Genomic DNA, 16740 nt, shown 5'->3' on the forward strand with positions numbered 1-16740 from the left:
CTGCAAACCAATTTGAAAATGGGGCCCACCAATTCAAGAATTCAAGACTTTGAATGAAGCGCCATTGAATTTTTTTAAGAAACAAGCAATTTTTAAAAAGTTTAAGCAGTCATAGGAATTACTGGTCTAGGGGTTTCATTATCTTTCATGTTGACTGGTACTTTCCACGTTTCTAGGTGGTACTTTTCAATGTATTCCATGAATATCTTATATAAAAATTCCTACATTTAGGCGGTACTTGTCAATAGCATAGGAGGGTAAAAGTACCGGGTACCGCCTCCTAATGAATGGCCTGTAATAGAGTGGTCATGCTGATTCAAGTAGAATTTTTTTCAAGAAATGTTGAAAGTAAGCTTTAAGAGTTGTCTTTCTTTAATAATCACCTATGTATAGCTATTAAAGTAGCACACATAACTCACTAGACTCAAACTAAGTAATTTAATTTTATTGTAGCCTTAAATATATATAATACTTAATTAGTATGATCAAGGGACTTATTGTTCATGTACATGTATGTTGCTTAAATTATCAGAACCAACATGTATATTTATAGGATGAACAGTCAAGTCAGGTGATGACCTTGTACTGAATCTGGGATAATGACATGAAAATCACTTGTTTAAGTATCATACCTCTTTGTTTTTCCAAAACAAATCACCAATTAAGTATACATACTATCATTCCAACTACCCACACTTATTTCAGTATCCCCCAAACAGTAAAGTTTTGATTGTGAACAGTAAAATTTAATTACATAATCTTATCTGTAAGATGAAACTTTGAATTTTATTGCTCTGTCAAACATCTGTTAAGAAAGTATAAGATGTTATCCTTCATTACAAGATTTTTTAAAAATGAATATAGAATTTACAGCTGAATTATTGCATCAAAGCCAAAGGCATAAACCTTGTAACTTAAAAGAAACAATTTAAGTTTCATTTTTTTTCATTTTACTAAATACATGAAATATAAGAGTGTTCTCCCTGGGGCCTTAAAGCACCATGGTACCCTGGTGCTATATTATCTACCATGGTGCTATCTTGCCTTATTTTATAACAAAGTATATACATGTAGGGGTCATGTTGCTATAATTTTTGGAATTTATTAATATGAAATCGAATATCACACATATCACATTTATAAGCTTCTGGGGAATTTCTGTTTTAAGTAGGATTACAGGAGATTTACCTTGTAGAAGTTCCTTTACGAATATCACACATATCACATTTGTAAGCTTCTGGGGAATTTCTGTAAGTACACACACTACACTCCCAAAATCCATCTTCAGGGGGCTTCTGTCGCTTAGATCTGAAAAAAAAAAAAAAAACAATCATAAAAAGTTTAATTGTAATTAATATTATCTTTTGATTGTAAGAAGCTTCTGTCCCAAGTTGGGTAAAAATCCAGGATAGTTTATGAATCTTGTATATGTTTTAAAAACTTTAACTGCAGACAGTATATGCATGATATGTAATATAAACTGGAAGAAAAACTAAATCCATTTATAAGTAAATTACAGAAAACAGGCACAATATTTGAACAAAATTTCCTTCTAGATACTAGGTTTTGAGCATAAACAAGCTTCTGTCCAAGTTTGGTAGAAATCAAGGATAGTTTAGGAAAGTTATTAAAATTTCAAAAATTTTAACCACAGAGTAAATGTAATGTTTCCTGGCAGAAAAACTAAGTCCATTTATTAGTAAAATACGGAAAAACAGAATTTTTATTTTTACAAAATTTACTTCTGGATACTATCTTATAATCATAAACAAGTTTCTGTCCCAAGTTTGGTAGAAATTCAGGATAGTTTAAGAAAGTTATTAAAATTTCAAAAACTTTAACCACAGAGTGAGTATAAATTTGTGGATGACGCCGACGATGACAACGGAATGTAGATGATCTATGTCTCGCTTTTTCGACAAAAGTCAAACGCTCAACAAGAATGCATGTTTTGGACCCTTTTTGGCCCCTAAAATCTGAACCTTTCGGGCAAATACCCCCAAAATTTATCCAAAAGTTTGAATTTAAAGTATTAAAAACTTGTGGTACAATTTCAGAGCAATCAAAATACTTTCATACAAGGTAGTGTCCTAACAATAGAAAAATGCTTGTTTTGAGACAGTTTTTTGGCCCCTTATTCCTAAATTCAAACTTGGTCAGTAAATTGTCATGATATATGTATATACATGTATGTAGGACTCTGAACCGCGATGGTACTCAACTGCAAAGCCAATGGTCATGATGGTTTGACACTGAAGTGCAATGGTGGGCATTGGTGGCATTGTGACACTATCTTGAAGATAGTAACGCCAAGTGACATGGTGGTCATGCTGAATGCTATGGTCTATATTACAATGTAACTACATTTTCAATGCATTTCATATGTCGATGTAGAAGACAATTTGTATGTACATGTAAGAAGCAGTTTTCCAGGTTTTTAAGTTGTTTGGGAGGCTTACAAAATTTAATTACATTGTACAACAGCAAACGGGGAGAATTGGTGGAAAGTGAACCTTCTGTAGCGATTTTTAAAAAATCTACAAAGTTCCTTTTTTTCCTTTTTATGTACATGTATACAGTGGAGCATGACATTCTTTAAAAACATGGGTTAGCAGACAAACTATCTCTATTATAATAATACGGTTATGGACGATCTTTTTAAGAGGATCAAAGTAGAGATAAAATGTTAATTTAGAATTATAATGTCAACAAAAAAGTCATGTATAAAATCAAAGTGGACAATCTCTCATTTAGTATGCAACTGTAATTTAAAGGACAGACATACATGACATACATGTACATGTAGCAAATAATGAATGCATGTAGATTTATATTCAGTAACTAACTATTAATAAAATCCATGCACTTCTCAAAATAATCTGTATGATTTAAACTTGCCATCATGCATTTGATATACTTGTACCATCTCACATCAGTGAACGGACCATTGCACTTTTGTGTAGACCATTGCACCTCCGAGTCCTTCATATATACCATTTATCAAATCAATAACTTCAAGCCAGGGGTCACCACACCTGGGGGAGTTAGTAACAAAGTTGCTTTAGGACTCCCCAGATAAGCGCCAGGCAAAAGTTTATGAATTAAATAATATAAAAATATTTGTTTTCTTCAAATTCATATAAAATAATGTGCTTATTGATTTTAATACAACATTATATGACACTGAAGGGTGGTAATGGGTAACTTTGTTAGTTTTAATTATGTCTAATTATATTTTTTTAAAGCAATTCTTTTGAAATTTATGGTTAAGAGGGCATACCTGACAAGATTTAAATAAATGATCCAGTGAAAGCTTATGCTTGATTTTGGTTCTTTAGCAGACTTTGGCATGTAGCTGTCATAAACAGTGTCCATGGACTTTAAACTGTTTCAGTTTCCTGGTAAAACTTTTTTAAAACTCAATCTCTTAAAATATTTTTCATGGGTATCTGTATGGGTACTTCATAGAACTTTACCAATTCTGGCCTTTGATACTTGAGCAAATTGAACCAACAAGGACAAGGATGAGTTGGTTATTTTTTTTATACATATTTTATCATAGGCATGAATTGGTGTATTATTTTGTGTTGGTTTGTGATATAGATAAACTTGATCAACACCAAGGCTTCCAAAACGGTCATATATTCCGGACATTTATATAATGTCCGGTAAAAGTCCAGCTGGGCAAAGCATGAAAGTGCCATCTACTTTTTAGTTTTCAAGGCTTTCTTAAGAGATGGTCATTTTAACATAATTCGCTATCTTTTTGACCCAACACTTTGCCTTTAATTATTAATTAATTAAACCCTTTCATTCCTGACGTTGCTTTGAGGCATCGCCTGACGTTGGCCTGACGGTGCTTCAACGTATCGCCTGACGTTGGCCCAACGATGCTTTGAGGCATAGGTTTTCAGTATTTTTTAAATCAGTTTTATGACGAAACGACGGGGCTTATGAACAGGAAAATGGATGTAGTCATTGAGCGTATTTTGAAATTTGTTTTTATGCTTTGTTTAGTGTAATCGGATGGTTTAAAATAAGAAAAAAACAGTTGAAACGTCATTCACAATGGGAGAAATTAATGGCGTCCTCCGTGGAACAACTTGTGTTCAACGGCCGTTTATTTCCATGTTATACGTTTTGAAAAAGGCCTTCTCCGTTGAAAATTGGAAATGTTTATTCCGTGACCTCATTTGCGATCAATGCAGATATTCAGGGGGCATTTAATACAACATTTCATTGAAAGTTGCCGTTTTCAGATTCGGATGTGCTTACCTTTTTGTTCCTATGTTATTTCTTCATTTGTGCCTGTAAATGGCCACAACAAACATTTATTAGTCCAAAAATGAGACCGCATGCAAGTCTCCATTTGTGTTTTGTTTTTCGATTCTATTTTATAAATATATTGACCTTTGAAAAAGGCCTTCAGTTGACCAATAAAAATGGGGATTCCGTTTCTTACATTGTAATGTCATGTGAGATGTCATGTGCTTGCAGTAAAAATAATGTGCATTTTTCGAAGTTATGAACACAAAATATACACCAGACTGAGAGAACAGTTTCTTGTGAATGGAACAAGGTATTAAATTTTTCTCTTCAGACATTTAATAACGTGCAAGTCTTTGAACTTACACTCCCAGGTATGCAGATCACATTTTTTTAAAGTCCAGTCACACTCACAGCAGACTGGATAAAAATAAATTACAAAATACACAAGCTAATAATACACGTGTATGTCCAGTCTTTTTACTTTGATTTATATTAGATATAATGGAAAAAGAGTTGGATATTTTAACAGATTAAATTATAAAGATTGTAGTTAGCTGGTATTGCAAAGTATATGTTGACATGTAGCTATAGAGAAGAACAATATCTTACTGTGAATGGAAAAGAACATGTGTACCTCCAGATTAATGACATATATATATTCAGTGTTTTCCATTCGGCATTTAAGCTGGGTGTGCCGACCACCTTCTTCTGAAAGCCGACCACCTTTCGATTTTAGGAGGTGGTCGGCTTTTTTTTCAAATTTCGGTTTTTTTTCGGTTCCGTACCGTTAAAATTTGAATACTAATCGCGCCTCGCTGATTTGTTTTCATTGACAAAGATGGGATCCAATCTTCAAATTTCAATGTTTTCATTTATCAATCGGGATACAAGAAAGGCAGATGACAATGATGATAAAGAAAATACTAGACCAAATAAGTTAAATAAAATTGATAGTAATGTTGAAGTTGTGGAAATTGAACAAAAATCAACCAAACAACGGAAAAGACACTCAAGTGAAGACAAATATGAGCAAGACTTCAAATGGCTTATTGTCACAGAGGAAGGATACTACTGTTCTATGGGCCAAAAATACGGCACAAAAGCAAGAAACAGGACATAAAATTGTAAATGAAAGAAGAGAGAAAAGAGATAAATTGTTGAAAAAAATCAAATCAAAGAATATTTGACAATTAATATGACTACGTCTATTTATGTTTGTTTTAACTCCATTAAATGTGAATATTATACTAATCTTTATTTTTGTGACCTCCACGTGCACCCACAGTAAATTAAAAAAAATATACCCTAAGTACTAACTACAGAAGAGGAGTGATCTGAGAGACTGTTCTTCTGAAATATTGAGTCTGTTCATATTCAAACCCTAGAAAATAATACTTCAAGTGACATATTATATGATGTTTCATAATGAAACAAATTAAACAAATAAAATGTATAAAGGCAGACTTTCAATTCAAATTTGAGACACCACAGATAATACAAAATTCTTACATTTCCAATTACTTGGAAAACAAACTAGATATCATTGAGATGGGAGCCATCTCTGTGGGCCCCGCTGTCAATAACGTGGGGTAAATAAGTTGTATGGATAATCTGATATGAAGCATTATTTGAAGTTATTACATAGTCTCATGTGTGATTTTGATCTAAGATTTTAAGTTAAAACTGATAAATATTCTCATCTTACTTTCATAGTATAATAGTGATATGACTGCATGATGTGAACTCATTGTTTACTACTCTAAGGTGACTTCTGGATATATGGATTGATGTTTGAACAACATGTTTAAAGGTGCTGCCCAATTGATATTTGTCACATATTTTTAGAATTATGCCTTCAATATATTATGACCCACCAAGTATAAAGTATGAAATATTAATGGTTCTCGAGAGGTAGAGCGGACACAATTTGTTAAGAACAACGAACGGATGGACAGACCGACAGACTGATCTTAGACCTAGGATGCATACATTATGACACATTCTCTTGTGTTGGTTAATATATATGTTAAGTTGAAAATGTTTGTCAGGTATAAAGTATGAAATAATAACAGCTGTCCTCTCAAAATATAATGTGGATCAAATTTGTTAGCGATGGACAGACCAACAGACAGACAGACCTTTGACCTAGGAAGTGGTACATACATCATGACACACCCTCTGGTGTTGGTTAAAATGGATGTCAAGTATAATATTTGAAATCATAACGGTTCTCAAGATATAGAGCGGACACAATCTTCACCACAGGACACAGGGTTGTCAACTGAAACCAAAGTTTTTTTGACGTTGACCTTTGACCTAGGAAGTTGTACATACATCATGACACGCCCTCTGGTGGTGGTTAAAATGTATGACAAGAATATACTTTGAAATCATAACGATTATCTAGATATGGAGCGGACACGATCTTCACCACAGGACACGGGGTTGTCAACTGAAACCAAAGTTTTTGACCTTGACCTTTGACCTAGGAAGTTGTACATACAACATGACACACCCTCTGGTGTTGGTTAATAATCATGTTAAGTATTAAGTATGAAATCATAACGGTTCTCTAGGTATGGAGCGGACACGAAAGTGTTACGGACGGACAGACGGACGGACAGACTGATCACTATAGGGCGACCCGCCGTCGGCGGGGCCCTAATTAACTGTTTTCACATGAGATATAAACCAGCTAAAGGTATATGTGAAATGCCAGTCATACATATTACTATAAATAATATCTTGTGAAAATATACATGAGGGTAAATGCTGGGTATACATACATGTAACAATTGTTAGACAAGCAACCCAACTACACCAAAAAAATAAGATATTCAGATATCATTGAGAGAGAGGATAAAGACATGCATTGCAACTCATATATGTATAACATTGATGTTTACTGGGTGTAATTCAACACAAAATATTTTGTTCAGTTGACCTGTCCCAAATACAAAAAAGAAAAAAATATTGGTACTTGAAAATTAGCTTTACGTTAACATCCACACATTTCAGGTCATAAAAGTGACATTATGATTAATTACTATCAAAACAACCCTAGTTCAATACTTTCTGATTTTAATCAGGGCTTATTAGTTGTTGGACAGCTGAAATCTACCTGTTCAGGTGACAGGTAAACTATTTTCAGTACCGGACATCAAATAAATTGATCGGTCTATTCAAAGTTATTTTCTTCTATTTCAGCAGTTTGATTTAGTCCAAATGATTAAAATTATAAGAAATACGTTTATAAACATGATTTGATGAAAAATTGAAAAAAGTTGTGAAAAATCATCAGAACTATGTTGTACGAGCTAGAACACGTGTGCGCATGTGCGTAGGTGGGAAATTTAATTATGCAACTTATGTTTCTTCAAAAATGCTTAAATTATCATTGATAGCTGTATTTAACGTTTATTTCAAGTATTTTGTTGAAGAAATAACGTGGAAAGAGCTTCTTCAATCAGTCGTGCTTTGTAAACGTACACAGATTTTACGTATCCTTTTCTGGTCCATGTTTTACCATTGTCAAGTCAACATCCAGTTTTGGAAAATGTGATTTGAAAACGAAAGTAAAAAGTTTTTGACATCATTTTACACAAATTAAGAGTCCAAGGCAGATATGAGCACGTTGATGTGCACTCTTCAATTGATGCTCTGCCAATTTAACCGTTTACGTCAGAACATCAAATTCATATCAAAGTAAAGTTTAATATCGGTTTTTTTTAATCTAATGTCAATCATTGGGATGGCCATCTAATTACCATAATTGTCTTTAGCGACTTAGTCTTTAATAAGGGATTAAAATCGGGATCAGATATAAAATCTCCGGCTGGCTCAAATATTTTTTGGGAGCCCTGATCAACACATTGTTTTCTTTCTTTTTGATTCCCTCCTGTTCTGGCCTGCAACAATATATGTTTGTATACATTGTATATACATTTTAACATTGTAGGGGATGAAAACAAACATTTTTTAGGGGAAATGCTACCTCATTTACAAGTAACCCTGCCCTTTTCAAAAAGACAAAAACGGCAAGGAAAAATAACGATGACTGCATGAGTCTATTAGTATTATTTTACACAAATCTAGAGTTCTTTTCAGTTTAACATGAACATGTTTTATAAATTACTTATTTGGCGTAAATTTTGTTGTTAAATTATTATCAAGTGTTGTTTTGTGAGAATACATGACTTTATTACCAGCAAGATTCCATGCAACCTTGGGATCTTGGGATTAATGTGCACCAGTTAGATCACCATTATATATATCTCCAGTTAAATACAGGGAAAAAAATTAACAGTCGCCCTGCAGGGCGACCAGAAATGGACCTGGGCAATCTTTTTACTCAGTTGTGGTAGCCCAGTTGGTGAATTGAAAAAAGTACTTGACTGACTGATGAGTCATATTGCATCAAAGTCACTATAAACAAGGATGTTAAATCAGTGTTAACCTTTGACTAAATATAGTTCAGGTTAATTCAGGTCACTGATTGGTTGTCTATTTTTAAAGTCAGAAAGTATTGTAAGTTTGCAAGGATAACAAGAGAAATGTTCCGATGGTCATTAACTGAAGCGATCACAGTTTTGGCTTCAAGCAGGCGAACAAAGTCAGGGTAGATGACAATAGCATGTTATGAAATAATATCAGTCAAATAAAAGAAAGTATGATATATAATGTTGTTAAGAATTGGAAAACAGTACCTTTTGTAGTTGCGTTTTCAAAGCCCACATGGTCAATGATGGTGTTCAGAGAATGAAGGTCAAAACAAAAGTTTAATACTGTTGACCACAATACATGAAAATAACATTTATAGTTCAAAAATGATTTTAGTTTCCTGCATACTGAACAATTTACAAAAAAGAGAAAAACAGAGAAGATATCGATTTTATGACAATGCTTTTGAAATATGTGCATAAGACTTTTGAGAAAAAAGGAGGGTCATTTATTTACAAATGTATGTAGTTTAATACATAAAATAAATCAACCAAGATATTTAATAAATTTGATTATTATAAAAATAAAATTAAATAATTTATCTTATCATGTACATTTATTCAAGGACAGAGAATTCTTTAATTGTCTTAAAGAGATATGTAAAAAAAAACTGGTACACAGGGCATGAAGATATATATCACATTTTGTAAATGATTTTTTTTTTTTATTAAATTTGTTTGAAGTCAACAACTAAAAAAAAAAAAAATAACATTTTCCCCAAGCATCAAAATCACCTCCAGGTATGCTCAGAATGCAGGATTTTGAGTCTAAAATTTCAAAATTTTCTTGGGGGAAATGCCCCCAAACCCTCCTAGCAAGTTCAGCACGCTTCACCAGTGATATTAAAGTGGGCTACTAACTTTTTGTCTAGGCTAACTGATTTTCAAGTCTAGTAGCCCAGCTGGTTACTGGCCTTTATAAGTTAATTTTAACCCCTGAAACACCATATATACATGTATATTGTAACATATTATGTGGAAACTGCATGATTGTGAAAAAGTTTTTCAGAAAGACACATATTCAGGACTGATATTGACAGCAGCTCTTGTAGGTTGTAGTATTATACACGGGTTAAAATGCTCTTTGCTGTAATAGGTCTCAAATGATTATAGTTGCTATTATTTCTGGAGGAAAATTCAACGTGATCATGGTGATTAGTCAAAATCTTGATTTTTTTATTGTCACAGAGAACATTTTATCGCATCATGAACCCAAAAATTACATTTACGTCATTTGAGAAAAATTTTTACTACATTTTGTTGTGAAGGCAGACTGATGGAAGTAGTAACGACCTTGACTGGCTTTACAGCCCTCGCTCCGTCAGGATTCAAACCCTCAATCTCGGGATCTAAAGGTAGCACTCTAAACAATTGAGCCAAAGAAGATCTTTCCTAACTCAACTAGATTGGACTACCGTTATATCTCAAGGTCTACAACACTCTTCCTCCTTTTCTATTTTCAGGCTTTGAACCATCCATACCAGCAACTCACAGATCCACTACTGGGGGTTCCGATCCTGGATCCCACTTACTGTTTTGTTAGATTCCCGTGTCCCGCTTACACTATGTGCATAAGCAATTCTTATTTTTTTGTTATTTCATTGGTCCCGCAAGACCTCATTTCCCGTTTTCACGACACAATAATTTGACTTTCACGTTTCACTCTTACAAAAAATCAGCATTCCCGCATCACGCTTAGACCCAAATGAGACCCACACTACTGTACAACCCCAAGACTTCTACCTGGAAACCAGTTCCCTAGATGTCACCTAGACATGACATGGTATCCTATTACCAGCAGGTCAAACCTCATGACCATATCATATCCAACATCTAACTGCCAGGCAATTTTCTATGACTTTTGTACACCGTTTGTACTAGTAGCAGATGCTTGCAGCACCATAGTTGTAAAAAATCCATGGATTGTACCAGCGGGATTCAAACCCTCAATCTCGGGATCGAAAGGTAGCACTCTAACGGATTGAGACTACCTTCATATCTCAAGGTCTACAATACTACTATGAAGGAAAGTAAACATTAGTACGTTGATGGTTTACTGAAACTAAAGAAGGGACCCCCATTACAACTCTTATAACCAGTGTTCAAGTGATAACGTAAAGCCAGAATGATCAGCTTGCAGATTGAGACTATAATTCGACTCAAGCAGATATCAACATGTCACCTTATCAGTAAAGATATCTTTTTTACTAATTCAGAAATTTACAAAACAATAACAATGGACATAACCGTGGAGAGGGTGAGATCGTGGTAGAAATTGCGATTGTTTGAGAAGCAACTTCCATTCAGAAAGTTTTCTGGAATTTGTACCTGTTCGTAGGTCGAGTTTCATCCATTTAAAGTCATTTAAAAAGCTTAAAATATAAGAAATTCTGCTGTCTGCTGTGGTAAATGTTATTAAAATGGCGAGGAAATATTCATGTGACAACTTCAGCCAATCGAAGAAACCCATTAAAAATCTATTCGTCGCGGGAAAACATGAAGTGTGTAAAATTATGTCCGATGGACCCGAATAAATAATATATTGCTAGTCGCACCAGTCACTGGTTATAATTAATTTATATGCATAATAAACTAGAAATGTAAAGTAAATGGATAATATTTCTTCTCAGTTTATTAATATTACACAGATATCGTGAAAACAATTGAAATTAAAAGATAAAAAAGGATTTTTGGAAAAAGGGGGAGGCAAAATCAAAATAGGTATCGGTTCCATTCGACCCCTGGGTCCGTTCGACTCCTAGGTTAAGGGCTTTTTATAATGTGCAATGCGCTATGGTTTAATCTTAATGTTCATTAAACAGGTGTGAAGATGTTAATTTGCTTCCTTATCCCTAACTGTTCAGTAGGTTCTGCATGTGCTTTGCCAAGCGGAAATCAGAAAAAAAACAATGTGAAATTTTTAAATTATAAAATACAAATTGCTACAACTAGTGTGTTTTTGATAGATTACATCATTTTGGATCTTGAAGATTATTTTGAAATAAATTTCCACGCTGGGGTAATGATGATGGAGAAACAATAAACCGTAGTTTTTTTTTTATCCTAGGATTCAATTTTAATAATAATTATCTTATGTTTCCTTGGACTTTTATGTCTGCGATCTACCCTTATATTCAAATAAAAACTCAAAACGTACAAGACGGACAGTTCGGGTAAAGAATAATTGACTTTACTTGATTCTGGATCAAGAGGTATCATATCTAGGATAAGATGTATGTGTTTAATCGTAACACTGAATATATTACTTTGATGCACATTAACATAAAATGACAAACATCATTGATAATTACACACCGGAATTTAAGGTTTTACAAAAAGCTTGCCTCAATACCGCAACTATATCATGAATATAAATAAAAAGTAAAATAACATAATACCGAACTCAGAGGGAAATTTAGAGTGGAAAGTTCCTAATCAAATTTCAAAACCAAAAGCTCAAACACATCAAACGAATGGATAATATTCCTGGCTTGGTACAGTGCGTGAACCGGTGACAAAATATTATCGCCTCTGTAAACAGTGGGCTCTTCTGACTAGAGGTAATCGGTAAAGAACAGCGGAAAATGAGGCTTGTTTAGGGGGGGTATCAATATCCCATATCCCATTAAGTTTTTATCCCAATATACCGTATCCCTATAATGTTTACCCCTAATATCCCAATAAATACTTTTTACAAATATCCCATATCCTTAAAACTATTTTGAAATATCCCAAAAAATCATTATAGTGATTCATTCCCAAGCCCATTTTTTTCCTCATCATCACAACGTCAACAAATTTGACTGGGAAAACAAACTGCGTTAAAGCAAATTTACAGTGCATACTTCCAGTGTTAAATAAGAATATATGTGTCCAAAAGATGAAGTATTCCATCTTAGAGCCTTGTATAACAATCTCTTTTATGTTATCTTAAACGATAAATTTAGTTCTAATTTCAGACTTTTTTTTAATTGTTCAAACCGTGATGCATATGACTGTAAAATTTCATTTTGATAGCATTCTTCTTTCATTGATATAAGAAACTTCATCCTACACGTTAACCTATGTTGGGAAGAACAGAAGGACTCAACCCTGTACGTCTCTTGTCCGAGATTGCTCTGACATCCAACGGCTGTTTTGCCAGACAAGCTGAGACTGTGGGACGTCAGAGCACGTCCATATCAAAAAGTGGATATTTAGCATGCAAGTTCAATAACTCAAAATTTAACACAAGAAAGCTTTCTGCTAATGTACGTACATTACACTTAACTGTTGCAATATTTTTACAGCAGGCAAAATTTGAACAGCTCTTGTTTTGCAAAGAAATAGCACAACATTTGACTCTGTGATCTTGAACTTTATGAATTACATAGATCCCAATATTTTTGTTACTTTTAATTTCCTTCCTCACAACATCAGTAGTAGAAAGAAAATATATTAATTTACAGTGATTGTTTAGTAATTATCCATTAATAACATAGTTATACGGCAAAATATCTACTTTTTATATGGGACGTGCTCTGACGTCCCTCGACCCCAGATTTTCTGGCAAAACAGCCGTTTACACATCAGAGCAATCTGTGAAACTAGGAGACCTCTGAAGATTCTCGCCACGTAAAAATAAGAGGTAAAATACTAGAAAATATCCTGTAATCATATAAAGCATCAAAACAAATAAAAACATTGACAACAATAAAGCTTAACTCATCAGATGGATACATCTAACAAAAATCTATGATTATTTCAAGAAAATTATCAATACATATGAGCATATAATATAAAAAAAGATGTTGTATTATTGCCAATGAGACAACTCTCCACAAGAGACCGGCATGTGACATAGAAATTAACAACTATAGGTCACAGTACGAACTATAACAATGAGCAAAGCTCATACCGCATAGTTAGCTATAAAAGGTCCTGAAATGACAAATGTAGAACAATTCAAACGAGAAAACTAACGGCCTAATATATGTATAAAAAATGAACAAAAAACAAATATGTAACACAGCAACAAACGACAACCACTGAATTAAAGACTCCTGACTTTGGACAGGCACATACATACAGAATGTGGCGAGCTTAAACATGTTAGCGGGATCCCAATCCTCCCCTTAACCTGGGACAGAGGTGTAACAGTACAACATAAGAACGAACTATACAAATCAGTTGAAAAGGCTTAACTCATCAAATGGATACAAATAGAAATACATCTAACAAAAACAGAGAGTGCACGTGACCAAGTACTTGTACATTCCATCAACAAAAAGACACTGTTTATAGTACAGATCTGAGAGTACTTGCAGTTACTGACAACTAGTTCAAAGCCAATTACAACTAATAAAAAGTAATGCATCTGAGACTAAATTATCAATCATTTATCAATCATTATACATCCAGGATCCAATGGCACGGTAAACAACATCTCCATAAAAATGAGGATGTGCTATCCCGTTTGAAATAAGTTTTCTACAGATAGAACCAAACTTCAAAACTAAATCCCTGACTTAATAATTTAACAGTAATACATAGATTTCGTTCATTAAAATCTAAAACGTTACAACAGACACAGGCATAGCGGAAGAGTTTTGATATACACACACCGTAAGATAGTGCCAAAGGAACATCACCATCCAAAAAAAGGAAAAGTAACAATAATAATTTAGGAACGAATAGATATAGGTAGATGTGGTGTGAGTGCCAATGAGACAACTCTCCATCCAAATACTTTTAAAATTATCAGTACATATGAGCATATAAATATCGAAAATAGATCAATACTTTTCGCTTGGGTTTGGATGACTTTTAAATAAAACGACCATAAACTCAATTAAAATCAACAAAACACTATAATGACCTTTATTAAACTTTTTCGGGCAATTTTATCAAGTAAGATGTAAATATGTCTGTACTTAACTTTTAAATTCCACTTATTTTATTTTCATGTTAAAAATTCAATATCCTTATAAATGCATCAATATCCCATATCCCATTTACTTTTAGGACAAATATCCCATATCCCTAAAATTAAAATGTCAAATATCCCGTATCCCAATATACCCTATACAAGCCTCGAAAATGATGTACATTGTTTACGAGCTTGAAATGAGCTAACACAGACGAACTGAGACGTTTCAACGTAATGTGAATATGATAATGCACCAGGTAAATTATTAATTGTTAAGTTTATCACATCATCGTATCTTCATATGATAGGTAAATAAGTGAATTTTCGATTTTAAGTGTCGTCAGGGTTCAAACCTGGAATCATGCCAACCTTTCATTATTTTTTTTTAATACTAACCTATAGTCGGAACATCTTGATTTTCTCCCAATTTGTAAAGTTAATTATGCTGCTTGACATATATTTTTTTTGGGAAAAAAAATTGATATGCAGTCAAATGTGGCAGTTTTTAATATTTGTTGCTATGTGAAATAAAGGGAAGTAAATTAAAGTAAAAGAAGGCGCGCTTTTTCAAATAGTAAACAATTTAATACAGATGCATAGTATTTTGTCAAATGATAAAGAATATCGTAGAAACTTGCTAGAAATTCATCTAATTTATAAAAGATATACAACATGACATACTGAAATCTGAAAAGGGGTAAAACCACCATACCTTGAACAAATTCAGTTAAAAAAAAAAGGGGGGGGTGGTAAAATGCTACAAAATTTAGATTTTATTTATTTTTTGTCGACAGCCAAAAGATGATTTGACATGTAACTAACTACTTTTTCAATTTCAATGTAAAGTAAAATTGGCTTTTTTTGGGGTCTCTGTTTATTGTGGTCTGATGTTTTCAGGTTCTCTTTGGATTGCCAAATAATATTATAATCATCTAATTGAATGTTCAAATTATTTTGCAGCGATGGTGTGTATGGAAGGCAGTCTGTCATAAAACCCAACAGTTCCGGATGGCCCTTTAAATAATTGCTTAACATCAATAGCGATGTAAGATTCAAGTGTTTGATTTAGCACAAGTTTAGCCAGGTTTTCCTTGTAATTGTGGCAGAAAAACCACTAGACAGTGTCATGCATTGAAAGGATATCAAACGGATATTTTATGGAATGATTCTCGTACATATAAAATCATATGCATAGGAATGTGGAGCTAGTGTCTTTCATGCAGCAATTTTTAATTTCCAATATAAACTCTGAAAAGACAAGAGCATAGAAATGTATACCAATGAGAAACATTCTTTGTGAATAAAATCATTCCAAAACTTAAATGTGTCATTAGTGTTGCATTATTTATCAGTAGAGATAATCAGATTCCAGTAAGATCGTCCAACTGATGTTTTTTTTTTGTAATCGTTTTTTGTAAATCTTAGTTGTTTTGACAATCCGGGCTGTGCATGTTGCCCGGCTGACCCTTTCAGTGTGAGACAATATTTTGTTTATGATAAACAAAATCACTGATTCAAGACTGGAGCGGACCCCTTTTAGGCAGTTAGTGCGAATCCTTTAGGTTTAAACCATTACATGCAATACGGGGGGAGGGGGAAGATTTTTTTTTTACCGAGTCAAACATTTTTCCTAATTATAATAAATTGAGATTTAATATATACTTTGCTATATGTAGTGTGTATATTAAAGTATTGCCAACAAAATTCATCAAATTTGGGATCATAATATTGTTTAAGAAAAACCCTTACCCCCTGTACATCATAAAAGTTCATAATCTTCTGTAGCACACGTGCATGGTTAATTCGGATCACATATTTTCTATTCCGATGTTATAAGAATTCGAAGGTTCATATCATTTACAATATTATTCAAAAAATTTCTGGGATACTATCAACGTTGAACCTCGAGGTTACATTGTAGTAAAAAAAAATCCAATAAAAACGTTGAATGTAAATGATATGCACCTTTAAATCTTATATTGTAGGACTCATGTTGTTCAAACATAATGTGTTGATCAATTATGTTATGATGATTTTGATAAACTTCACATTAGGTAATCTTTC

At 33.3% G+C, this 16740-nt stretch overlaps 1 protein-coding gene and 1 long non-coding RNA gene across 2 annotated transcripts in view; one reads left to right on the forward strand and one right to left on the reverse strand.

Moving 5' to 3' along the window:
* LOC143045568 (uncharacterized) overlaps positions 1–11230 on the reverse strand; it is a 29319-nt gene extending 18089 nt beyond the window's left edge. The window contains exons 1-2 of the mRNA XM_076218173.1: positions 11097–11230; positions 1189–1308 (exon numbers count right to left, since the gene is read on the reverse strand). Of these exons, the coding sequence (XP_076074288.1) occupies positions 1189–1308; positions 11097–11122 (146 nt within the window). The 5' untranslated portion in view covers positions 11123–11230. The remainder of the gene's footprint in view (positions 1–1188; positions 1309–11096) is intronic.
* Positions 11231–14848: 3618 nt separating this feature from the next.
* Positions 14849–15999, forward strand: LOC143045579 (uncharacterized). The gene is made up of 2 exons (XR_012968980.1): positions 14849–14933; positions 15637–15999. It is a non-coding gene; the product is annotated as an uncharacterized LOC143045579 (long non-coding RNA).
* Positions 16000–16740: the final 741 nt, after the last annotated feature.

Source organism: Mytilus galloprovincialis, chromosome 1 (genome assembly GCF_965363235.1).
Source record: "Mytilus galloprovincialis chromosome 1, xbMytGall1.hap1.1, whole genome shotgun sequence".
NCBI lineage: Eukaryota > Metazoa > Mollusca > Bivalvia > Mytilida > Mytilidae > Mytilus > Mytilus galloprovincialis.